Source organism: Enoplosus armatus, chromosome 4, assembly GCF_043641665.1.
Source record: "Enoplosus armatus isolate fEnoArm2 chromosome 4, fEnoArm2.hap1, whole genome shotgun sequence".
Taxonomy (NCBI): domain Eukaryota; kingdom Metazoa; phylum Chordata; class Actinopteri; order Centrarchiformes; family Enoplosidae; genus Enoplosus; species Enoplosus armatus.
In genome coordinates, this window is record NC_092183.1 from 22,332,245 (window position 1) to 22,356,389 (window position 24,145).

Genomic DNA, 24,145 nt, shown 5'->3' on the forward strand with positions numbered 1-24,145 from the left:
CAACACGGCGAAGCATTTTTGTAAACAGTGACACAAGGACTTGTCATTCTGATGGCACTAAACATTTACTTTTGAGGGAGAATCTAAGGATTTTGTTGTTGCAGGTAATCCATTGTGGGGTGCCGTTCGTACCAATTGTTATGGAGAAATATGTACCAAGGTGATTGAGAAGCACTGCAACAGACAAAGCAGCAACAGACAGCCAAGAGGAACATCGTAAATTCCCAAAAAAAAAACACTGGAGGGCAAACAAAAGTCACACAAACACATGCACACGCATTATTAGAAGGAGTTACAGTCTTGCATGCCGTACGTGGTGTACATTAAGTCCCGTGGACATTTTGCTGTGGAGAGCACATTCCCTGGTTTGCAGCGGATGGCCTTAGCGGTTCCTTCCCGTCATCTTAAGGCAGTTGGGACGGGAGTGTTCGCGTTTATTTGCTGCACGGGTGTTCGTATTGTTCAAAGGTTGTTCTTCAGAGCTCTGGAAAGGCGTGACAGGCAAAATAAAAAAGTCTAATTGAAACAAGTGAATGACATGACTCGGTCAAGCCCCAAAACTGTTGCTAGTTATGTTACATCCACAAAGTGTCACCTAGAATAACACAGGAATTACATTCATTTCAATGAGCAGTTAAGGCAAGCGTTAGGGATGCTAGAACATCCATGAAAAACTTTATTTGCTGCTTTATAGTTATTATTGTAAGCTCACGTCTGTCATATTTTTTAACGCTTCCGTCGAGGATAAAAAAACAAAACAAAACAAAAAAAACCACAAGAAATGCAGTTCTGTTCGCGTCGTATTGGAAGAAAGGGGAGAAACAGAACACATTTCTGCTCTCAAACCAGGAAGCACTCACATCTTAAATATTTATACTAATGGATTTAAATAAACCATCAATTGGCATGAGTGGTCTTCCGTGTCCATGGCTGGAAATCTGCGGTGCCCTGCCGTCTGTCTCCTGACGTCCATTTTCACTACTTCTTTCGACAAGGAGTGTCTTGTCAGGCAGAGGTGACCTGCACTTGACTGAAGGGGAGAGGACGACACGCGCCACCCCCTTCTGAAGACGAACACTTCCTCATCCCGGGACGGTGAGCTAAACAGAAATGACGCTGACGACAAGGTGGACTCATGTTTCAGAGGCCACACATCCACTTGATGAAGTTCAGCAAAGGAATTTGTGGCTTTAAGAGACCAAAAAAAGGGCACTTTTTAAAGAAAAAAGACAGTGGAGACAGTGTGTCACAGTTTGTCACAGCTATGCAATTGAAAGTACAACCTAAACCTTTGGGATGCTCGACAATAAATAGGAAATAAATAGGAAAAATATAATGAATCACCAAACTAATCTAAAAGGAATGTTAACCATCCCCTGTGGGGATTTTCCTGTACTCATTGTAACAACATCTCCATTATCACTGCTGTCAGGCTCACGTGACTATACTTCAGTGTGTTCTGTGTGTGTGTGTGTGTGTGTGTGTGTGTGTGTGTGTGTGTGTGTGTGTTCAGCTTAATACTTTTGCCAATGCTTACTGTGGAGGAGTGCTATTGGAGGTTTTTGGGTTAGTGGAAGAGTGAGAAATGAATTGAAGTGAATGAAATATCCTCATGGCTTTAGTAGTACCCACCCACACACATGCATGTGTGTGTGTGTGTGTGTGTGTGTGTGTGTGTGTGTGTGTGTGTGTGCGTTCTTTAGCTGAGAAGCTCCAGGTATGTGACAGGCACTTTTCCTTTCTGGTTTCCTCTCTCTCCAATCAGCCAGTCAGAGTCCATTCCTGGCACTGTGTAAACTGTAATGAGCTGCAACACAGAGGACACGGACGCCTTTTAGCCCAAGATATTCAAAATGTACAGCTAGAGCAAAGGTTGACGGGAGCAAAAGAGGCTTTAAACCGAAATAATATCATTTAACTACCACACTCACCACTGCATTGTCAATATACGCCACATGGGCGAGGCTATTGCAATGGAAGCTCACCTCGTCAGCCAAAAGGGAGAGCTCGCTGGAGTCAGCGGCGTCGTAGTCATACAGGACTTTGGCCTTGCGGGTTCCTGTAGCCGGTGCCTGGACCTCCTCGATCTCCAGCGTGTCCGTCTCCACGGGGCTGCCGGCACCTTCTGATGCGGAGGTGGCAGTGGCCATGGCGTGAGTGGAGTTCAGCGTGAAGGCATTAGGAAGCCTGAGGGGGGAAAGCGGGCAGATGTGACGGTCAGAACACCTGTATCAAATCCAGCATACATAAATGACACACGGAATAAATAGCAAGGGCAGTATCAGCACATGGGTGGAAAGCGAGCAGACCGAAGACTAAACAATCCAATTCCTGTCTCCAATGAAATTCACAATGAACTTTACAGTCTGTCCAGACAGCTAGAGTCATTTAGGGCCCGGAAGCACGTCGCCAGGTGATGGCATCAGAAATACAAGGCGGCGAGCCATACTCACACGTCCTCATCCGGACTGAGGGCACGAGATGACGATTTGTCACGGTTTGACAAAACACAAGATTTTTTTCCTTTAATACCACATTTCTAACAATAAAGGTATTAAATACAAGCATATTTATTATTATTACAATGTGTAATATCAGTAGATCCCCACGCATGTTGATGATCAAGAACTGGCTGATCACTGAAAGCTAATAAATTACAAAATGCAAATTTCATCCTTGATGAAGCGCGTTCAACACAACTGAAGCAATCATTTTGGGGGGGCGCGCACACACACACACACACACACACACGTTAGGCACTTGTGTCATAAATCAACCGAAGTAAATTCAAGTAAAAATTCAAGTAAACATTTCCATCATTTCAAATCGCTGCTCCTGCTCTTCCGAAATCCCAAAACGGTTCTAATTAATTTGCTGGGCAACTTCTGGAGGATGGGATTAAACATATAGGGCGCGTTCAGAAACGGGTTCTCGGATCAGGACAGACCAGCGTGCGCATCCTGAAACTGAATATAACTGCACAAACTTGACCGAACTAATTGTTTTACGGTGATCAATCAATCTTTGGGTGACTGTTAACATCCTTAACCGGCAGCTTGATCTTGCAATTCTGTCATTCAGTCATTTGAGTCGTTTTACAACAGTAGAAACTGGCTGCCTGTGCTATCTCCCATGTGCTTCTCACCTTGCCAGTTCCTTCTGTAGCTCTTGCATGTGGAAATGACACTGCTTGTAGTAAGCTGCCTGGGCCTCCACGAACTCGTGCAGACAGCGCAAGTGGTTCACCTGCAACAGCAGAAGCACTCAGATCCTTCACTGCAGTAAAAGTGGCAATACCACAATGTGAAAAATACTCCAAAAGATTCAAAAGTAAAAGCACTTGTGCAGAAAAGTGGCTCATTTGATTGTGTTGTATTATAAATACTATATTATATTATAGGATTAATACTACTGATGATGATTAATGTGTAGTGGCCTATTGCTGTTACTGTTGATGTGGAGCAATATTGTTGGGCAATTTAATCTGCAAAACCACATACCTCACGAAGATAATTCCGTGTAATTATGTCCTAAAAAACCTTATTTTCTTAAAACAAGTGAAGAGTGTCAGTTTTTTATTTTAAAATCAAAAGAATTACCTTTCCAAAAGAGCCTGAGATCGTGACTTTAATTAAAATGGTTCAACAGCAGTAGCCATTTTATTTTGGGTGTGTGCTTGAATTTTCTTTCTTTCTTTTTTTTTTTTTAATGTCCTCATAAGTACATTACAACGATTTTACAATTTATCATACATACTGTATAGTGTATGAGCCTTGTTCTATGCTCATGTGACTGACAACATTCACATCATCCAAGTTGTGTTAACTAAAGCACAACAAATGTAAATTGTACTTTGGACATTCAGAACTTTGAAGGACATGAACTGGCAAAAAGAAAAGCTGTAAGTGAATAAATACAGCCGCCACAAATGCAACTCTGAACTTTGTGTGTGTGTGTGTGTGGCGGGGGGGGGGGGGGGGGCTGACATACATGCGTACTACTGATGCCCTCCAGAAGGAGCCGGGTAACCTCTGCCTGGCGGTCGAACTCTGTTTGGGCCACTCGGAGCTCGTGTTCAGCCTGAAACAACAGGAGGGATATCGGTGACATATTCTCCTTGAAGATAATGACTGGTAATAAATATGACGAGGCTGACAATCATATAAAATAATCTGATAGGCCTGGTGATGTAACTGTTACATAGGTCAGAAAGCGAGTGTGTCCTAAAGAACTGCGTCGTCCCATTTGTAATTCATTGTCGGGCCAATTGAAACAGGTATACACACTTTTGCTATCAGACGAGGCCTGGCGAGACATGGCACGACCCAGTTCATTTGAAGCATACTGAAGCCTTAATCCTCCACCACAATGTTGCCGTACTTACTTTTTCCACTTCCTCACTCCAGAGCTGAAGGGCCAAAGCATGCAACAAAAGAAGACGAGAGAAATACAAGTTATAACAAGGACGTCCCAGAAGGCCTTCACTGGTGTGATGTACAACTCGTGCCTAACCTAACTAATTGGAGTACAACTACAGTCAACTAAAAAAATACTTAAAGCTAACAAAAGCAACAAAAAGACAACCTGAACACATCCTCTCGGGGGAGGTAGACATGAACGGATCAAGGCTGCGTCTCGCCGGATGTTACTGGGACTGTGACTAGTTAATGAGTAACATCCATCTGGGTCGTTGGACGCCTGCTATCAATGGTATGCCAGCATTCATCATGACTACATAACATCAGAGGTCTGGTATGCGGCTCTTGAGATCATAATCACCATACATACAGATTCATAGCTACTTACAATAAGTGACTGCTATGATGCAGCACATGTTCCTGGAAATTGCATTAAGACCTTTTAACACTCCTGGTGGCCTTTCATAGCCAGTATAGGAAGTATAGGAACTTAAGTTTAAGCCCTCTGTTTCTGATTCGACTATGCACCCAAGGTTACATTATTATTATCATTATTATGATTGTGCATGTCCAGTTCTGTCCAGTCAAGCACAATTGTACTCCTTACCGCAGAGGCGCTGGCAGAAAGCACATAGTTGCGGGGCCTGGTCTCCTGAAAATCTGGAGCCATCTAAAGAAACAGTGACGTTATTCAACATGTATACTATTGTGAGCTCAACGTATCCGTGGCAACCATACTTCAGCACACACTAGGCATCAGGGAAAGCAGACACAACAGTCAGAAAGCACGGCGGAAATGAACAGCGATGATCTTGATGAGTTGCACTTTAAGCTGCATGACAAATTGTCAATCTGTGCAACAGAATAAGTGGCTGATGATGCAGTTTTTCCAGCATATTAATACGTTTGGTGATGCATCAATAAGATATTAATGTAAACCTGACCTTAAGTTTAATTTTCTTTGCCTCTTTCATTTAAAATTCAATCCACTTTAAAAAGGGGCAGTCATGTGCCCCAGCCAATTGCCAGTGTGGGAGAGGTGGTCTGCAGTTGACACCTGTCAGCACACTTTTACATTCGGTGTGTCTGAAGTCATAAAAGAAAGGTGCAGGGAGGTGATGCAGCACGGCTGTATGTAAAAACATCCTCTCCAGCACCATTGAAACCACTGACTAGTCGGCCCGATGACTCATCCACTCCAAACAGGACAGTCACTCAGCACTACAAGCTTCCAGGCTAGTCAGCGGTAGCTAATCATGCGCATGCTAACGTGCATGCAAGTTGCAAAAGTCTGACTTTGTCAGTGAGCCACAATGTGTGACTTCATCATCATCTTGCAGAAAACTAAAGTTCTGATAAAAGTCAGACTTTTTTTTTTTATTACTTTAAACAGAGAAACAAAAATAAGCTCAGAGAAAGGCAGAATGGGTCTGAAGGCGCAATATTCCTACGTCATATTCAAATGGGGAAGGAACATTATCAATTTGGACCTTTGATCAGGCACTCTCACATCACTTCATAATGACGCAATAGATAACACAATAGATTGAAAGGGATGGGTGTGGGAAAAAGCAGGAGCCCTGGATTTTGGATTACTGGATTACTAGGCAAATGATTCTTAGGGTGAAGCCCTAATGCATGGAGTACTGTATGCATGCATGTCATTAACAGTGGTGGCTATAGTCGCAGAGGAATGGAAGCTGTGATTCCAAAGTATTTTATTATCATTTTACAAGCAATTTTTTCCCCCAACAAAAACTAAAATGTTACAGTAAATTAAATGGATTAAGTTTAGCTAAGAACAGTGGGAGGAGGGGGTGAATCAGCTCAACTCCCCGCTCTGTATCACTTCTGTGTGGGCCTTCTGTTTGCTGCATGTTTGCTGCTGCATGACTCACGATTTTGTGAATGAACGTGTGTGCGTGTGAACCAGAAGCCTGTCACGGCCCAATATGTTTGCCGAATTTGGTCAATGGTTAATTTCCCCAGCATACTGTTTGTAATGTGCTACAAAATTCAAATCTTTTCCTGCAAAAAAAGTCAACTTCAGGTCAAGGTTGTTTTTCTCAGTCCACTGCTTTGCTTTTTGTTGTTGTTTCCTTTTAACCAATATTTAATATAGTTTCTTGCCACCGACAACTGAATGGGACAGTAAACGAATAGAGAGCAAGTGAGACGGGAAAAAACAACCCAACGTGTGCATCATACTGAAAGTCTTTAAAAATGAATACTCACTTCACCCTCGCACTGCAAAGGTTATGAATACACAGACAGTTAGTCACGGTTAATGCCACCAAGATGTGTTATTACATTAGAAGGATTATGGGAATGAGTGGGGGGGGGTGTTGTGTGAGGCACGAGGGGACTCACCGCAGCCTTAGCCTCGGCCACCTTGGCCTTCTTCAGACGCGTTTTACAGGCGTCCAGGTCCAGGCGAAGATTCTCCAAAAGACGCCGTTCTTTCTGAGGTACACACAGTGACAAGGTCGGGGGGCGTGGGGGGTGGGTGCTGAGCTGAGCTGCGAGCAACAGCAGTCATTCAAGCTATGCAGGCACGGCGTGCAATTCGCGCCTATATATCGGGGCGAGCACTAAAGTGTGGAAGCTAGTGTCGCACAAGAGAAGAGCGACCATGGCGACCTCTGGTGGTGAAGTTCACATTTACAGGGCTGGACTTCCCATTACTGAAGGTTTTTTCACTGGGAATGAACACAGCGTGTGTTATGTTTTACATTTATAATACACCCACTCATCTATATAGTGAATTCCTAACCCGGGCAACGTGACTAATTCTCAGAGAGTAGTCATGTTCAGATGTTGATTATTAAAAAGTATAAGATAATCTATAATCAGTTTTCGGTCTTGACTGACAACTGCTGTGCAGGACAGTCGGCAGGATCCAACTTTGGACAAAATACATTCAATGAAATCAGAACACACGAGATCAAGGGGCAGTTTTCTACTGGAAAGGGACTAATATCTCCCCGTGAAAAACATCTCAGCATTCTCCCTCAAAACTGCACTATGCACTACAGGAGTGTGGCGCTTCAGACTCACTGAAATGGTCCTCCAGTCTCCTTCCAGAAAGTTCCTGAGCGGCGCAAGGAAGCTGACGGCTGACGTCTGGAGGAACTCCCTCTCTGCGGCTCCCAATCTTCTCTGACATTCGCCCACCTCGATCAGCGTAGTCCCTGCAAGAAGCGCCAGCATTCTTAAGTTGTCAGAGTCTGTGGTTGGGTGGAACAGTATTCCTTCCGCCGCTTGTGTAAGCTCATACTTCCAACTATACCTCCAACCGTTCCCTTGTTTTTGGTTTACAATTGTGGGAATTTGCAGCTTTTCTTTGTCTTATGTGATAGAAAATCTGAATATCTTTGGGTTGTAGACTGTCGGTCAAAACAAGAATGTCATATATATGAGCGATAGGAAATAGCAGTTTACCATATTCAATTGTCATCCTGGGACCAGATATACACACACACACACACACACACACACACACACACACACACACACACACACACACACACAGGCATTTTGTGACCGCAGGAAGAGCACAGGTGAAAATAATAACAGGGTTCGTACTTCAAGCACATTCAAGGTACCTGACCCAATCATTTCCAGACTCTGGAGGCCTTTTTCGTCGCATCTGAATTGTTACGTAACTGAACGTAACTGTGAAACGTAACGTTTACAGAATTCCTTTATACCCACAGCGATCAATGTATATCGTCACTTTGATTATTTCACCAGCTGCTCATATTAACTTTGATTGTATGTTTCGATCAGGATTATTTAATGCAGACGGTAGATGACGGGATCGTTTCATTTCAAATAATTTACATGAGTTCTTGTGTAGATGAAACACCAGACTATGTTGACTCTCTGCAAACTTTGCAATAAAACTGATGACGGCTGAATTCCATTTCGCTGCTCACTGTCACTGTCATGGCTCCCTGGGGCACTTGAACAGAACGGAGCCATCGTTAATGTTACCAGCAACACCTTGCTGAAGGGAGCTTAAAAGTTGCCAAAATCTTTAAGCTGGCAACAGTGAGGATAAAATGAAAAAGATCAAAAACACACAACACTCCTGTGCAAAGAAAAAGGAGTTACATTATTGAGGACACAAAAGAAGTTTAGATCATATTGTAGATCAAACACGCTCAATGGAATTTGGCGACAACCTAAACGAATTATCTTTTATATTGCAATCTGGTCTGAATTATGTGTGAGGCGGGTGCATTCTCACTGTTCTGAACGGGAGATATGTATGTGTTGTTCATACATCTGGCACGTGCTCTGAACAGAGGAGCTGGAAAGACCCCGTTTAATAGACAACAGCTGTGTTAGCTTTTTTTTGTAATAGATGGATTTAAAAAAAAAAAAAAAAAAAAAAAAATATATATATATATATATATAAATTTGCTGGAATGAGAAAGCTTTCCCTCTGTGTGTACGCATGAGGTGTCCTTGAAGCCATTAAAGCAGCCGTCTCCATTTTCTGACCCGTTGCGGTCTGTTTCTGACGCAGCGCTGTGACCTTTATCCCTACTCATCACTCGTCATCGCATGGATTTCTAACCACAGAGATCTGAGAAAGGCCCACGTAATGTCGGGAGGACTTGATGTTTACTAGCTTAGCCAGGAACTATGTGTTTACACTGATTCCTTACTTCCTTACTTCCTTCTCCTTCTATTTTCATGTTTCTTCAGTTTTTCCATCATCATCATCATCAGTTTTTTGGATGCTTGGGATAAACAACAGGCTCCTAAATGAATAAGTAAATCACCTTGTTGAACAACCAGATCCTTCTCCATAACTATAGAGTTAAAATTGCTTTACTGAGACTCTCCTTAAGACATTAAGGCAAAGTGAAAACGGGGTTAATCTAACGTTCCTCAAAACCCTCATCCCCAACACAAATGCGGCGAATGCTGCCATTCAGCTGCATTATAACAAAGTGAACCAAGCGGCCACATGAATGTGAACTCAGCCAAAATGCTAGCTTTCATTATCTATTAGTCTGCCAGTTATTTCCTTGATTCATTATTTGATGTAATTCATAAATGTCTATTAAAATGCTGGTCAAAATAGTGAAACATTTACCGAGGCACGACTTCCATATTCATGCTGCAAGCAGAGAAGTTTTAGACAAATATGCTTCAAAAGATGAATCAATTGGCAGAATCGTTGCCAAAAGATTTTCTGCGGGTTGGCTCTGGACTTTGGCTCCAGTTCTATGGCGATCGATGTACAGAGGCGAGAGCAGAAAACAAAACGAGGAAAAGCACAGCGAGTGAAACTGGAGCTCCTGGTTAAGTGTGGAAAGCAGCCTGTCCAGAAAGTACAATTGAAATCTCTGTTTGGTGGTGTGCAATCAATCAGAGTGGCCTTTGGTTTCAGAGTAGGTGGTCAGTGTGTGCTCACACACCTTAAGAAAAAAAGGATCACAATTCATTGTTCATTTACAGAAATTCACGTGACAAATGTTGACCTCTAGATAACCCACAAAACACACCGGAGACACGTTTCATAGGGATTACTGCTTCGGTCGAAAGTAGTTTCAATGAAAACTGTGTACGTGTGTACAGTGAGGTCTGGAGTAATCAGGACATTGTTTCTGGTAAGAGACGGCTGTTTCTTTTATATATATATATATATATATATATATATATATATATATATATATATATATATATAATTGGTGAGTGAGGAGATTCCAATGCGATTGCTCATAAAATTGCATGTATCAAAAATACTCTCAAAAGAAGTAACCTCTTTAACATCTAAACATGTCCATTTGAGCCAATGTCTAGGGTTTTTAATTTCATATATATATTATATATATATATATATATATATATATATACACACACACACACGGAGTTGTCAGTTCATTAGGGTAGACCTCGCTAAAACTAATGGAGTCCAACAAGGCAGCTATAAATCTGACCTTCGTGAAGGTTTTTTTGTTGAAACTGTTCTAGACAGGCGCTGAATCATGGTCATTTTGGGAGGCCGTAATTTGTGGTGCTGTTGTTGAATTGCAATGCCCCATACTGAGTTGTGTTGCTAATATTTACGGTATATTTAGTCGACCATCAAGTCCAGAGAATGACCGGGTCCTGTCAATACAGGGTGTACCTCGAGGCGTAACCTCACTTCATCTTCGTACCCCTTGAAGCTCGCTTTCTGAGTGGCTGCACACTCACCATACGGTGTTCCAGGACCAAATTCCTTCGCTGCATCCTGCATATGTTGACCCAGCAGCTCTCCGTTGGTAATTCTGGATGGTGCCTTCCTGTCCAACTTTTCATAGAGAAACTCCTCAATTCTGGCACCTGCAGAGAAAGCCGACAAAGAGTTATTTCACCCCTCCCGCTGATTAAATTAAAACTATACCCTATTCTTTTCACATGTATAGTTGAGTCTGAGCCACTCTCATCTAGTCCCCTTTGTGCCCAAACATCACTGGATTAAGTAGAAGTAGCTGTACAACAAATGCAAAACTTGACTTAAGTAAAAAGGTGCTCATTTTGCAGAATGCATTTAGCTGTAAGCTGCATTTATTGTTATAGCTGGTACAGCTGCTGCTGATCTAATATCAATATTTCCCTTAGGATTGTACCACAGAATGGAAACACTCAAGTTAACAGTACCTCAAAATTGTGCTCAGATCTGCATTGCCTGGTTAAAAGGTCCTTACATGCCAGGGCGAACAAGTGCCCAGTGAAAATGATCAGATTCAAATTCTCACACCTTTTGTACAAAATGACCCAATCCAAGATGTATCCAGCAGCATTTTTTCCTTTAATTCGATTGCGCTTAAAATGTGCATTGTCTGTAAGGGCATGAAGGCGAGAACCTTTACCATGAGGCGCCGCAGGTTTACACGCTATGATAAGAGAACGGAAATCCCTTTTATTCGATCAGAATATGAGACGAGTCTCTGTCCAACTACATAGTAACTGTAAAGAGTAAACTAATGCAGAGAAACGTGGGGGGACAAAATAACGTGAATACCTTACAGTACATACAGTAGGACTAACTGCTGCTTGTGAAAGTCACAAGAATAACAACGGTGAATAAACAGTACATAATGTACTGCTTCACAACAAGTAAAAGTACTCAAAAAACTACCACTGAATTGAGTCAACACTTCTGACACTCAACAGAGATGTGTAGGGTAGGGTTTCTGTTATTTTGTCCACTCCCTATAATGAAATCAGTCAGTAAACACCACACTATATGGCCTCAGAAACCCATGCCAGCTCACTGTTTTGCTTTTACAGCACATTCAGTGTATTTATAAAAAGGTATTCTATAGGTGGTAAAAGTTGGCAGTTAACTATCCAGATTCTTCTCTCAGAAATTGAGGGGTGAGAGCAACACAGGGCTAAAAAGGGCCAGCAAATATTTTCCTGCCCCCTAGTGGACAAAAATGCATTGTGATTTAAGCTATATGCAATTTTAAACTGGTTAAGTTGTATGCTTTTTACCCCATTAAATTCTATAGTATATGACTAAATTTATATAGCGCCACTCATTCACTCACTCACTCACTCACTCACACACACACATATACACACACACCGATGGCAGAAAGCTACCACACAGAGTGCTGGCCAGCCACTGCAGGCAATTTGATTTGATGCGATACGTTTGCTTCATACCTCAATAGTTTTAATGCAAATTACAAAACGTTTTAAAAATGAAGTGTTAATGATCAGATGTAGAACTCACACTCCTGCCACTATGGGCTACACAGGTCCTGTGTGTCATTTGTTCTAAACCCCAAATAATCCTAAAACACGGCTTTTGTTATTTACTCATTTTCTTTTCAATCTGCTGCACAAATTGCAAGTAAAAAGGTTTACCAGTGAGCCAGTGACCACTACTCCACAGTACGCACACCTGACAGACCTGGTGCGCTGGTGTAGTGGGCGCACTGAGGGACGACTTAACGTCAAAGGGGGAACACAAAAGGCAGTTTTGTTGGATGCTGCGTGTGGGAACAATAGGGGCTGACCTTCACACAGCACAGGGGTGACTGTGTCCTGCTAAATGTGTGCTATTTTCGCTCGAGTCCACCACAAACCTGATTCGACCGGCCCATCTATCTCTACCGCTAGACCCTAAGCCTCACCTAGTTTCATAATAAATGTCACTACTAATTCAGAGTTGAGTCTACAGAATTACCAAGCTATAAATATAGTAAACATGCTTTCACTACGCAGCAAATGAGTAGAATCTGGCAATACAGACATATTATATAGACATATACATATTTTAGCCTTGATTCAGTCAAAGCTTGGTCTCGGGGTATCCTTCACATGTCCAAAATACTTGTATTAATAAAGAGAAGATACACAATATTAAAAAGACTTGATCGGGACATCCTTAGTTTGGTTCATGTTCTTGTTTCTTCGCTTTGCTTCTGTGTTATTCTGTGAATTTGACTTGTTTTATTATTTTTTTCCTCATCACTTATTGCATACATATTTTTTGGCTGCTAACATTTTTTTGTACAGCACTGTTGATGAGGCTTTGTTCTAATAAAATTCTACTGTTAATTATATAAAGGGGGGCAGGATGTCTGGCTCTCACAGATAAACACCCACTGGGATTCTCATTTGGCACACGCTGACCATTCACCCAAGTACAGCGTGTGCTGACCCCCAATCAGCTGTATGCCAGAATAGGATTCGTCCTTAGTCATGTCCAGCGGTCGGCACTGAGGTCACACCGACACTCTTGAGTCTTGTTTTGCAGCCAACTTTGATCTCAGAACCAACAAACCATGTACCGATCCGGCCCTGTTCGTGTGCATCAACTACTTCTCTGTACCGATAATTCAACAGGCATGACAGGTTTCCACAGCAGGGCACGAGAGTAGGGAGGCAGGATACTCACCAGTGTGGTCAACTGTAGCATGCGGAATCAAAAAGTAACACGTTAGCGCTCCCTAGTCTCCAGTATGTCATTCCATATCACTGTAAACCTAAAAATAATGCTAATAAGCTACGTTATGTACAATGGCTTTGACCTCTGGATTGAAGTGTCACTGCAAATATGCTGACACAACCTGGTTGCAGCGTTGCACAACTGCACCGTTTAACATTTGGCATGAGGGTATGTGAGTTACAGTGCATGATCATTTTTTTTGCATCAGTCTATTTGTGTTACTTCTTGTATTCATTTGTATAACTGTAAGGACCATACGGGTGGTTTTGCATGTTTCAGCTTTTTGACTACAAGTTTAATTTGCCTTTATCCTCTCTGTCAACGTAGCAATTGCAAGCTAGCTAGCCCCATTTTAAAAAGGTACCCTGTGGAGTTTTCGACCACGAGCAGTGCTACGGAGCAATGTTTTGTGCCGTGAGACACATTCCTTCTGCAAGTTTCAAGCTATTCTGCTGACGGACAGTTGGTGGCAGTAGTGCCTGAAGACTGCTAGCTAGTAAACATGGATGTAAACAATGCATCATTTCAAATATTCCAAAACATGCCTTTTGTTTGTCTGCTTCCAAGAAAACTCCACAGGGCTTGGTTGTTTTTTTGGGTTGTTTTTTGTTGCTTTTGCTGAGCTTGGTATGGTATAGGTATACTCTGGAATATAGTCAGTGCATCACACAACATGGGTTAAAACATGCTATGCCGCCAATGTGGTCCTTTAAGCATTTATATAAATAGTGCATTGTCTATTGTACTATTATTACTACTACTATCATATAAACAGTATTGTCTAACTGTACAGCTTCATTGATTACACTGATGGCAAAAAGAAATGCAACATTCACTGGGTCAGAGTGAAATTTCATAAATGAAAAAAGGCTTTATTTTGACCGGTCAGGGACGTTTTGTACGGCCCGACTCCAACACTAGCTCCCGAACTATCACAAAGATAAGCGGGATCTCCTTGGGGGACAGGAACTACCTTCCAGGAACCAAAAGTGGTGCCTCAGATTGATGTATAAATGTACCTGATTTTTTTTGTGTGTGTGTGTGGGGGGGGGGTTCATTTTTGTGCCAAGTCATGCTATACTTTGTTGGACTTTAATTTGCTGTTTATTCCAATAAAACAACATAGTGTACTTGTTTTACACTGCATGTCCAACATATGATAATGTATATTGTGTATATGAGCTAATAATTCCCTTATGTTGCTTTAAACATCAGTCATCTAACTTATAATTATGAAAAAAAAATCAACATAAATAGTTATTCTGCTTGAAGATGACACGTACTCCAGAATACTCTCGCAACTCTAATGACAGGGCTGCTATATTGATGTCATACTTGGGTTGGGCTGCAGCAGGACCTCAGTCTGTCGGAATATTTTCTCGGTCCAGTGTTTGGTGCAGTCTGCGCGGCCCATCAGGTTCTCGAAGTGCGCGTCCAACTCGGTCTTCTCCGCCTGGCCCAGCTTCTCCTCTGTGAACTGAGGCAGAGCACACAGACCACATTGACTCTCACAGGTGGACTACTGAGGCGCGACTGTTCCTACCTCGTCTGGGTTTAACCAATTATTTGACAAAGCTAAGGAGACGCCATGATGTCATTTCCGTCCCCTCTCTCCTGTCACCCACAAACTTGTCCGAATGAATAAAAGTTAATGCATCTATTACGCTTTGCTTAGCTCTTTCGACTGAGGAAGATAATAACAACTAATTTATACTAGCGACTGTTACGCTAGCATGCCCTAAAATATAACGTTACATTAACGTAAAGTACGTGACACTACGTTGTCCTAGTGGCTAACAACACTGCCATTTGGACAGCGCTATGTTGAATTACAATGTAGCTAGGCCTAAACTATTACCGAGACGTAGGTGAATGGCAAGTAATTGCATCTGCTTCGTATGTTAATATGTAGCGTTACGTTAGCTCGGCAACGCAATATTACTCCGAAGTCAGATACGGCACCGTAACGCTAGGCAGTAACGTTAGTAACAGCTGGCTGTCAAAACGAAAAGGAAGCGTCAGCTGAAGCTCACAGCTCTTTGCACGAGCATTTCATTACCTGGACAGCCCGTGTGAAGAACAATCCAGCACCGGAGGCTAGTTTCTTCACGTTGAAATCCATTATGTTTATATCTGCTAGCTGGTGATGTTACACTCGGGGCAGACCACTCGACACCAGCGGCTGGATGGTACGGTACACGCCAAACGTCACGTGACCACCATGGACTAGGGCACGTTACGTCGAAAATGTATCAAAAATATTTAAAAGCAAAGCATTAAACTAACTTTAAGGTTCTACAACATAACAACATGTTGAGGATAACATCGGGGACTTCACTTATCCTTGGGCATTGCGGTCATACATTTAGTTTTTCAAGTAATGCAATTCAGAATGTTGGCCAGCAGATGTCGCCATTTTGGTTAGATCGAATGCTTAAAAAACGGAAGCATTTACAGCACAGTTGCTTCGAAATTGAATAGTGCTTCGTTTCCCAAATTCCTTCCGCTATACTCTTACTACAAAAAAACCCCACAACAAAATTAAAAATCACAATGAAGATTCAAGGTGTGTTCCTGTCTTCTTCCTCTTCAAATAAATTAGGCACTCGGCATCCAATTGTTTGCGTAGATGCATTTTTTTTGCAGCGAATTGCAATTCCTATCAGCCCTATTTTTTGTTAGAATAAAAGCTTAATGTCTTCAGATGTATTTCACTTTTGAAATTTTGTGTATTGTGTGTATGCCGGTGGAGAACTAGCAGTTGTAGTTTCTCACTGCGACCACTAGAGGGTAGGGACACTTTGCTTATAAATGGACCCCTGACAAATTGTCAAATTGTGTCAAATTGTGTAACAATGTACGTATTCTATTGTAATTTCATATTGCAAGCACTATTTTACTCACTCTATTTCGGTGCTGTTATTGTTATTTACCAAAAAACAGCTTGGCATTGTCAACCATTCCATAAGCCTATAGATGGGTTACTATGAAATGCTCCCTGCTGTGGCAAGTTAGATTAAAAAACGCTGCATTTCACCCATATGTCTATTTTCTGTTCCTAAATCAAGTCTGAGTTTGGCTGGGCATTCACTAGCATTGATCACAGCATCTATAAAATAGCTAGCCATAATCTTTGGGTTAGGGTCATCTTTGTGAAAAAGCCATCAATGCATCCACTGATTGCAATTCCAAATGGCCTAAGCTTGTCACAACCATCAATGTGCCAAACATAGTTTGGACCACAGCTGTGTTAAACACACCTTCGCAGTCTGTTTCTTGACCTCAGGTCAACACCTTCACCATCCAATAACTGTAGCAATATTCGAGGTATTTCTCTGTCAGTCACAATTCCATGTAACCAACATTTCTGGTGCATGCATCTGTAACCATGACACTGACCAGATGTTTCCAGTTGCTGTTCAATGAAGGTTGCCACCTCGGCCACATCTGTTTTATTCTTTCTATGCCAGAGGTGCTTCTTTCTTAAAATCCCATGTGAATCAACAAGCAAATTAAGTTGTTGTAAAGCCACGTTTAAAGTAGTCCCCAATGTACTCACAATCCATTTCTGTGTCGAATTGAATAGGAGAACTCAGGCCAAAGAACTGCTCACCCACTTTATTGAATACAATCGGCTTTCCATAATCTTTACTGCAGTGCCATTTTGATGGATTGCATTTCATAGTGCAGGGGTTCCTGTTGTTTGATAGCTAAAAGCGAATACAGGTTGTATTTATATTAGCAATAATTAGTTCTGATACCTATAACCAGAATAATGAGCTTTGTAACCATCTGCACTATGCGCCCCAGCCCCCCCGCTACTCTTTTTTTTTTTGGTTGTTTTTGTTGTATTGCTGCGGTGCCTGAATGCACCCTTTACGCCCAGCGGTGACGCAACGACGCACAGAGCCGAGTCGAGTCGGGGCTGGCTCCCATGTGAGTTTTGTTGATAATGATTTGTTCTGTGGTTATTCAGTCGGTACTGGAGTTAATTTGACTTTGGTCCTTTTTATTCACCCGTTGCATATCTATCCACCATCTTAAGTGTCTGCTTGGTGACGGTTTGCGCTGGGCGAGACTGCACGTGTGATGATTGTAGCTTTCTAGCTAACTGCCAAACTAGATTATTTAGTTAGCTCAGATAGCCGAATGAAAGTTAGCTAGATAGTATTGCTTAAGGTCTTACATGACGTACTAGCTTACGTGACAGACTTATGAGAGTTTAACGTTACTTTTGTTTTTACAGTTGAGATGTAACGGGATAACATTCTGGTTTTTTTAGCTATTGTACCCGGCGCAGTGACGTTATGCAGAGCAGGTGGTCATGGCTTGGAAGTCGAGGACCCGCAATCTACAGGTGTTTGACACGGAGCTGAGTGCTGACACGGTGGAGTGGTGTCCTGTGTCACCGAGCCACGACATCCTGGTCTGCGGGACGTATCAGTTGCAGAAAGGGGTGAGATTACACACCAACGGGCCCCAACTTTGTTAACGTTACATCGCATTACCTGTCGTATGGGTAGAACCTCATAATAGTTGCCCCGTGGAAAATCCACAGGACCACGCTGCTTTCACGGTGTCGTGCAGTTGATTCGGTTCTGTTTGGGACACGTTGGATTAATCAAAGTAGAACTACTGGACTTAAGTACTTACCGTGAGCTGAAGACCTTTATCTTCAGGCCCTTGTGTCCAAATCGAGACCTTCACTGCAAACCTGGGGCGATGTAATATTCCAGTGCACATTGTGTGTGTGTGTGTGTGTGGGGTGGGGGGGGGGTCGTTTGTCCTGGGTCCCCATTTGCAGGGGGGGGCATAAAGTCAGACTGATTTGTATTATTGTGATTAGTTGTGCAGCCTGCAGCAGTGACAGGAACATATTGGGGCTCCTGCTGGTGTCTGACTGTTGTTGTTGTTGTTGTTCTTCCTGTAGGCGGGGGAAGCGGATGCCACCCCGAGCCGGACAGGCCGTTTGTACCTTTTCGAGTTCCGGCGAGAGGGGTCGACGGGCCCTCCTCTCACTGAGCTGCAGCGCGCGGACACGCCAGCCGTTTTAGATTTGAAATGGTAAGGGTGCGGGTTCGTTCCGGCGCGGCCGGGGCTGTCCGTGTCACAGCACGCTTCCTTCCCGTTGATTCTCTTGTGTGTTCTCAGGTGCCACGTGCCGGTGTCGGGGGAGGCGGTGCTGGGGATGGCAGCCGCCACTGGAGAGCTGCGGCTGTACACGCTGTCTGACAGTCAGGTGAGAAGTGTGGCATCAGAAGAATCCCAGCCAGTGAATATTTCTTAGGTAGATTGTGTCTTTGCCGCCACATTGGCAAGTCCAGATGTGTCATTTTCTTGTAAGTAGAGAACATCATTCTAACCAAACTCAGTTCTGGTGAAGCTTAATGCAGCGAGCAAAGAATGTGTACAAGGTAAAAAAGAATGCTCATGTTAGTACACCAAATAGCACCATAACTTAAATGCTTTTTAAAATCCTTTCCTTTCATTTTAGTATGCAAGTTGTAAAGCACATTGAACTGCCACTGCATATGTGCTATATAAATAAATTGCTTTGCCTTTCGACCTTAAGAAACACCACAATAGATTGTTGTTGTTGACACGTTATTTGTTGAGTAGTTTGTTGAGTGTCATTATGTATTATAAGCTGTCAACTGCTGCCGTGATCTGTGCTCATGGATGTGTGTATCCAGTAGGAAGGCGGCCGCGGTCTGCACACCCTGAGCAGTTTGGAGGTGGGAGCAGAGCGGCTGGCTCTGTCGTTAGACTGGTCCACAGGAAGAATGGACAGGTAATGTACTCTGCACGGTCTAGAGCACCTGCAACCTGTGTTTTTTATTTCCCATATAAAAGTTTGTTAAATTTTGTACAAAAACCACCGTCCAGTGTCGCCAGATTGGGCAGTTTTCCACCCAATTGGGGATACTTATTATTTAAAAAAAAATGGCGGCTTCCACTAATGAAAAGTCATGGCTATATTCCAACTATTTGGCCCCCTTCCTCCCATCTGAGTAGTACGATGGAGAGTAGCTCAGTAGTTGAAACTTTTGAATTATTATTATGTCATAGCTCGGTGCTAAGACTTGCAAAAGCTTACATCTGTCCATATGAGTGCTACGTTATCACTGATTGGTTCTGGTCATGTCAATGTCCCGTCGGTCTCAGCAGCAGTGACGTGCGGGTGGTGTGCAGTGACTCTGCAGGCTGCGTCAGCGTGTTCTCCCTGGCTGAAGGCGCTCTGATGGCTCTCTCACAGTGGAAGGCCCACGACTTTGAGGCCTGGATCTCAGCCTTCTCCTACTGGGACACGCAGCTGGTTTACTCCGGTAATGCTTTGTTTGAATTACGATCTGTCTTTAAATGAATCCTTGCAGGGCTGCCCCTGACCGCGAGCTTCCAGAGCTGTTTTGATACTCCTGCAGAAGAACACATTTCAGACGCGAGATCTGGGATGTTTCTCATCGTCTAAATCTGTCTGCAGAAGCTAAAGCGGAGTCATGAGGAAGCGTGGCCACCTGATAAGAGAAAGCAAAAAGCAGGTTGGGGATAGTTATTAAACATGTATGTGTGGTGGTGCTGCGGGGGGGGCGTGGCCAATGCATAGTTAGATGTACACTGAAATGGGCAGTGCTGTATTCTTCCTTTACTTTTCTCTATCAGAGCCTGACCTTTGGGTGGCTCATTTTAACCGCTGTATCTCTTCTTATTCATGATTTCAGTACGCTTGTATAAGCATTTCCTCTGTGTGTTTGTGTCATTCCTCAACAGGGGGCGATGATTGCAAACTCAAAGGCTGGGATCTCAGGGTCGGTCCCTCCTGCCCCACTTTCACCAGCAAAAGGTGAGTACTGATGTACTCAGCAGTTCATCTGGACTGTCCCGCTCGGGCAAAGCACTTTAAGCACAATTTCTGCTCCGTTCTCTTCAAGGCACTCAATGGGTGTGTGCAGCATTCACAGCAACCCACATCGGGAACACGTCCTGGCTACAGGCAGGTAAATATCCCAGTGAACTCTGTACGGGAACATTGTGTTGAGAATGACCTTCTACTGTTTTTTGCCCCCTCTTTCAGTCATGTGATTGCAAAGTCTTGCGCCCCATACTTTTCTCTTTTTCCGCAGCTATGATGAGCAGGTTTTGCTGTGGGACGGCAGGAACATGCGGCAGCCTCTCAGCGAGAGTCCCCTGGGCGGCGGAGTGTGGAGGCTGAAGTGGCATCCGACCCGTCAGCACCTGCTGCTGGCCGCCTGCATGCACAACGACTTCCATGTCCTCCACTGCCAGCAGGCCCTCGGTGAGAGTGAAGGCGAGATGGGCAAGGGCAGGCGTGCTCCTTTGGCTTGCTTTTCATGTTATAGTAGACATTAGCATCAGCTTCGCCGTCCTCTTGATTCATAGTGTGATAACCACTAGAGCTAAAACAATGCATTGATCAACAGAAACACTTGTCAGATGTGAGGGTTAGCCGTTTTTCTTTGCCATGTACAATAGTTGAATATCTTTTGGGTTTTGGAGTGTTGCCCAGATTAAAAAAAGGCATCTTATGAAAGGAATTTTAAGTCGCCAGAATGGCCATTTCTTGACCATTTCCTGACCATTTCCTGACGTCTAAAAAAACAAACTGATTCATTGACTGAGAGAATAATGGGCATATCCGTTTTTAGAAAAGGCAGCTGATGATTTACTGTCGGTTATATTTGCAGTGACTTTAAATTCAGTTAACGGTACAATGAGTGACAAATGTCAAATGTCAATGTTTCTGCCATAAAAGTTATTGTGGAGTTTGTGTGAAACCATCATTATTTTCCTGTTGTCGTCCAGAGGGCAGCGGAGGAGCGTGTCCTGTCGTAGCCTCCTATATCCTCCACAACTCCCTGGCGTACGGAGCCGACTGGTCCCAGCTGTCCCTGGAGGAACCTGCGCCCTGCTCCCCCCCTGCCGCAGAACCAAAGGAAAGCCTCCCAGGGAGCGGAGGGGGGCACTTGAGGATCCAGTACGAATCTCCCACCGCCAGCTTTGACACTTCCCTGGAGGATGACACCGGACGATACATCCCCGAAGGCACTGTGGCGCCCTCTGCCACCGGGCCCGCGGGCCTCGCCCTCGACTCTGATGAGGATGGCGCACCGCTGTCCTGGCTGCTGGCGAGCTGCTCATTCTACGACCATATGCTCCATGTGTGGCGCTGGGACTGGACTCCAGAGGAGGCTCCACAGGTACCACCGCAGTGTTGACTGGAGCACCGGCTGCACTGACGCCACAGAAATGTCGAACATGTACCGAAGCAAAGCAGAATGTACACCCCAGCCATAAAATGGACATGATGTACTGGTATTCCATTCACAGTCTTCCCTATGAAAACACTTTAGAATATATCGTCACAGAATATGCAATTAGGCAAAACCCTATATTTTCATAATGACTCTTGATTTTTGAAGTTGTATTTAAACATAACTGGTTTATAATCCTTACACTGTGTGTCCTGTAGCAACAAGATCAATACAACCACTCACCCACATGCCTTCCCTTCATTACGGCTTTTTCTAAAGCGCCTTGTGGTCGTTTTTAAGGAAAATTGCAAAAATAAATAAATAACCACCTCACTTGAAGATGAGCACCACATGAACGAAGTATCTCCCAGAAGAACCTCCTCTAGGTACACTCTTTATTTTTTGGGGCATTTGTAGAAAGTGTTACGCCACGCCCTGTGCTGCTGCTGCTCCCCAGATATCTTCACCATATAATGAAGATTTTGGAAACTTCATCACAGTAGTATATGTGGACATATGTATTGCTGGTTACATTCATTACACTGACAAATAAAGTCACATTGGCAAGTTCTAGGTTCACTGTGCATGTCTTCACTTGAACTCAAGGGGGGGGTTCAGCTAAATGAATAATTACATTGTAATTAACTCAAATTTCTCAGAATGTAAAGAGTAACTATCAGTAGCCTCAGCACAGTCATCTCTATATGTCCTAGTTTTATAATTCTTATAGAAGCCCACATGTAAGATCTTTTTTTTGTAGGTAAATAGTTTTGACTTGTAAATGATGATCAGCTCAAACGGTTCTTTGCAATGATTAATGCACAATGCTGCAGTATGGATCTAAAGTTTTATTTTTTTCCCAATTGATCAAGTAATAACACATAGTCCCATTTGTGAAGATTTTCCTCAAAAGTGTCACATCAGTTGGTCTGCAGCGTTCAGTCTCCACTTCCTCAGCAGTCTGTGCCTTTCTTTGTAAATGCATTGCACTGCAAGTGCATCTTTAACGCACGTAGTTCTTGGGATACAGCTTGAAGAGCTTCCCCTCCTGCGTGGGCTCGAATCCATATTTCTCCAGCTGGCCTTTGCTGAAAGTGCCCTCTTCAAAGTCTTTCTTGATCTGAGGGGCCACAACCTCGTCGAACACACTCTGTGCCGTGAGTGGAGGCTCGGTTCCCCTGGGGCAGCGGTACGACACGTAGGGTTTGAGTTTAAATCCCTCCAGGTTCGGCACCACAAACTCAGGGATCATGGCGCGTATGGACAGGAACTTTCTGCTGGAGAGCCTCAGTCCCGTGGGCCTCGCGCCCCTGCCTTTATTATGAGTCCGTGATCCACGCTTGCTGGTGAACTCGGACATTCTGTCCGCTCCTCTTATTAGACCCCGCATCAGCGTGGACAACACACCCATGGTGCCACAGCGTTTTCTCCTTCCAGGGCAGAGAAAACATGCGAAGAATTAACGACTGCTTACACATGTATTCTAGTGGAAACAGCACAAGCACAACACCCAAAGAACACCAGACCAGAATTTTGACATCCACATGCCAGCTGTCGTATTATTTATCTAAAATTGATCAAGTAAGACGACCAGTGGATCGATGGAGTCTAAATAAGCAATCACCATCTTGAACGTTACCTTAGCGCCGTCTATTTGTTTGCTTACTGAACCGATTAAGGGTGCGTTCGCGTTACCTGTTATGAACACATGTTCCATGTGTAAGTTAGCAAAAATGGTTTCAGGGGAGGAAAACCTGCTTTAAATTCCCATTTCCCATATTTGAAAGCGCTGTGTCGCCTACTATATGCGATTAACTCACCAACTAGCTAGCTAACCGACCCAGCTAATGTTGCATTGTCTACCGGCAAGCTAATTATGGATTTACGCTAAAATAGTAGACACCGTTTAAATTCTAATTCAACTTGCCAAGAAATTCACAGACTGTTCATTCATAAACTAAAATTCGACTCTTCTCACCTTGAGCACACCGTTGCTCCCCTGTAAATAATGTGCCTGACTGACTGTCCAATGAAATGCTCAGTGATTGGCCGCAAGACGATACCATCCACCAATTAAAATCCGAGATACTCGGACTGAACTGTCAGTGATTGGGGTGCATCAAGTAAGCCAGAGTTACCTATGAACACAGACACATTACCCTTCAAAATAAATTAGTATGCGCAAAGCAACAATGTGCCTCTGTTAATGTTCAGCTGAACTATGGATATACGTTTGTTTCACAAAAAAAGTAAACTCCAGCGAGTGAATTGCACTCTACAACCTCATTACATCTGGGTTTCCGTACATTTTCTTCAATGAGGGTTTTATTTTGATAGGAATAACAGGACATCCAGGTTGTTTTTAACCGAACAGCCTTTACACTATTCTAAGGCATGTAGCTGTACACAAAAACTTTGACACAAGAGAGGTACGTGGGGAAAAACAGTTTGGTCGGTTCAGACGAAAATGTTTAGCTGAAGGTTTGTTT

At 43.4% G+C, this 24,145-nt stretch overlaps 3 protein-coding genes across 7 annotated transcripts; 1 reads left to right on the forward strand and 2 right to left on the reverse strand.

Annotated features, from left to right (window-relative positions):
• Window positions 1–1,304: 1,304 nt before the first annotated feature.
• LOC139283981 (endophilin-B2-like) lies at window positions 1,305–15,546 on the reverse strand. Of its 5 annotated transcripts, XM_070904106.1 has the most exons (13): window positions 15,446–15,546; window positions 14,722–14,863; window positions 10,635–10,763; window positions 7,476–7,609; window positions 6,789–6,881; window positions 6,654–6,665; window positions 5,026–5,088; window positions 4,385–4,408; window positions 3,991–4,080; window positions 3,146–3,246; window positions 2,454–2,468; window positions 1,986–2,187; window positions 1,305–1,807 (listed from the first exon to the last, which is right to left on the reverse strand). In XM_070904106.1, exons 1-13 carry the CDS (start codon window positions 15,506–15,508, stop codon window positions 1,700–1,702), a joined length of 1,176 nt encoding a protein of 391 aa, XP_070760207.1. In that variant the 5' UTR covers window positions 15,509–15,546; the 3' UTR covers window positions 1,305–1,699. The 5 variants fall into 5 exon arrangements, with proteins under 5 accessions (XP_070760207.1, XP_070760206.1, XP_070760205.1 ...); XM_070904105.1 differs by lacking the exons at window positions 2,454–2,468; window positions 6,654–6,665 and adding an exon at window positions 2,818–2,838 and having other exon boundaries at window positions 1,986–2,184; XM_070904104.1 differs by lacking the exons at window positions 2,454–2,468; window positions 6,654–6,665.
• Window positions 15,547–17,278: 1,732 nt separating this feature from the next.
• dph7 (diphthamide biosynthesis 7) lies at window positions 17,279–22,227 on the forward strand. Its single transcript, XM_070904158.1, has 10 exons — window positions 17,279–17,322; window positions 17,669–17,842; window positions 18,317–18,450; window positions 18,538–18,625; window positions 19,083–19,177; window positions 19,555–19,712; window positions 20,155–20,227; window positions 20,316–20,381; window positions 20,508–20,680; window positions 21,208–22,227. Exons 2-10 carry the CDS (start codon window positions 17,711–17,713, stop codon window positions 21,618–21,620), a joined length of 1,332 nt encoding a protein of 443 aa, XP_070760259.1. The 5' UTR covers window positions 17,279–17,322; window positions 17,669–17,710; the 3' UTR covers window positions 21,621–22,227.
• mrpl41 (mitochondrial ribosomal protein L41) lies at window positions 22,008–23,664 on the reverse strand. Its single transcript, XM_070904159.1, has 2 exons — window positions 23,635–23,664; window positions 22,008–23,086 (listed from the first exon to the last, which is right to left on the reverse strand). The coding sequence occupies exon 2, from the start codon at window positions 23,065–23,067 to the stop codon at window positions 22,660–22,662; it is 408 nt and encodes a 135-aa protein (XP_070760260.1). The 5' UTR covers window positions 23,068–23,086; window positions 23,635–23,664; the 3' UTR covers window positions 22,008–22,659.
• Window positions 23,665–24,145: the final 481 nt, after the last annotated feature.

What these genes read in the sequence shown, in the direction of transcription:
- LOC139283981 (XM_070904103.1), bottom strand. Translation starts at nt 15,508, where the DNA reads ATGGATTTCAACGTGAAGAAACTAGCCTCCGGTGCTGGATTGTTCTTC. An exon ending in CCTGCTGCAGCCCAACCCAA is followed by an intron (nt 10,764 to 14,721) that starts GTATGACATCAA and finishes CTTTCTCTGCAG; the next exon opens with GTGCCAGAATTGAGGAGTTT. An exon ending in TTTCTGCCAGCGCCTCTGCG is followed by an intron (nt 4,409 to 5,025) that starts GTAAGGAGTACA and finishes TTGGCCCTTCAG; the next exon opens with CTCTGGAGTGAGGAAGTGGA.
- mrpl41 (XM_070904159.1), bottom strand. Translation starts at nt 23,067, where the DNA reads ATGGGTGTGTTGTCCACGCTGATGCGGGGTCTAATAAGAGGAGCGGAC.
- dph7 (XM_070904158.1), top strand. Translation starts at nt 17,711, where the DNA reads ATGGCTTGGAAGTCGAGGACCCGCAATCTACAGGTGTTTGACACGGAG. An exon ending in CCCACTTTCACCAGCAAAAG is followed by an intron (nt 20,228 to 20,315) that starts GTGAGTACTGAT and finishes GTTCTCTTCAAG; the next exon opens with GCACTCAATGGGTGTGTGCA. An exon ending in CCACTGCCAGCAGGCCCTCG is followed by an intron (nt 20,681 to 21,207) that starts GTGAGAGTGAAG and finishes GTTGTCGTCCAG; the next exon opens with AGGGCAGCGGAGGAGCGTGT.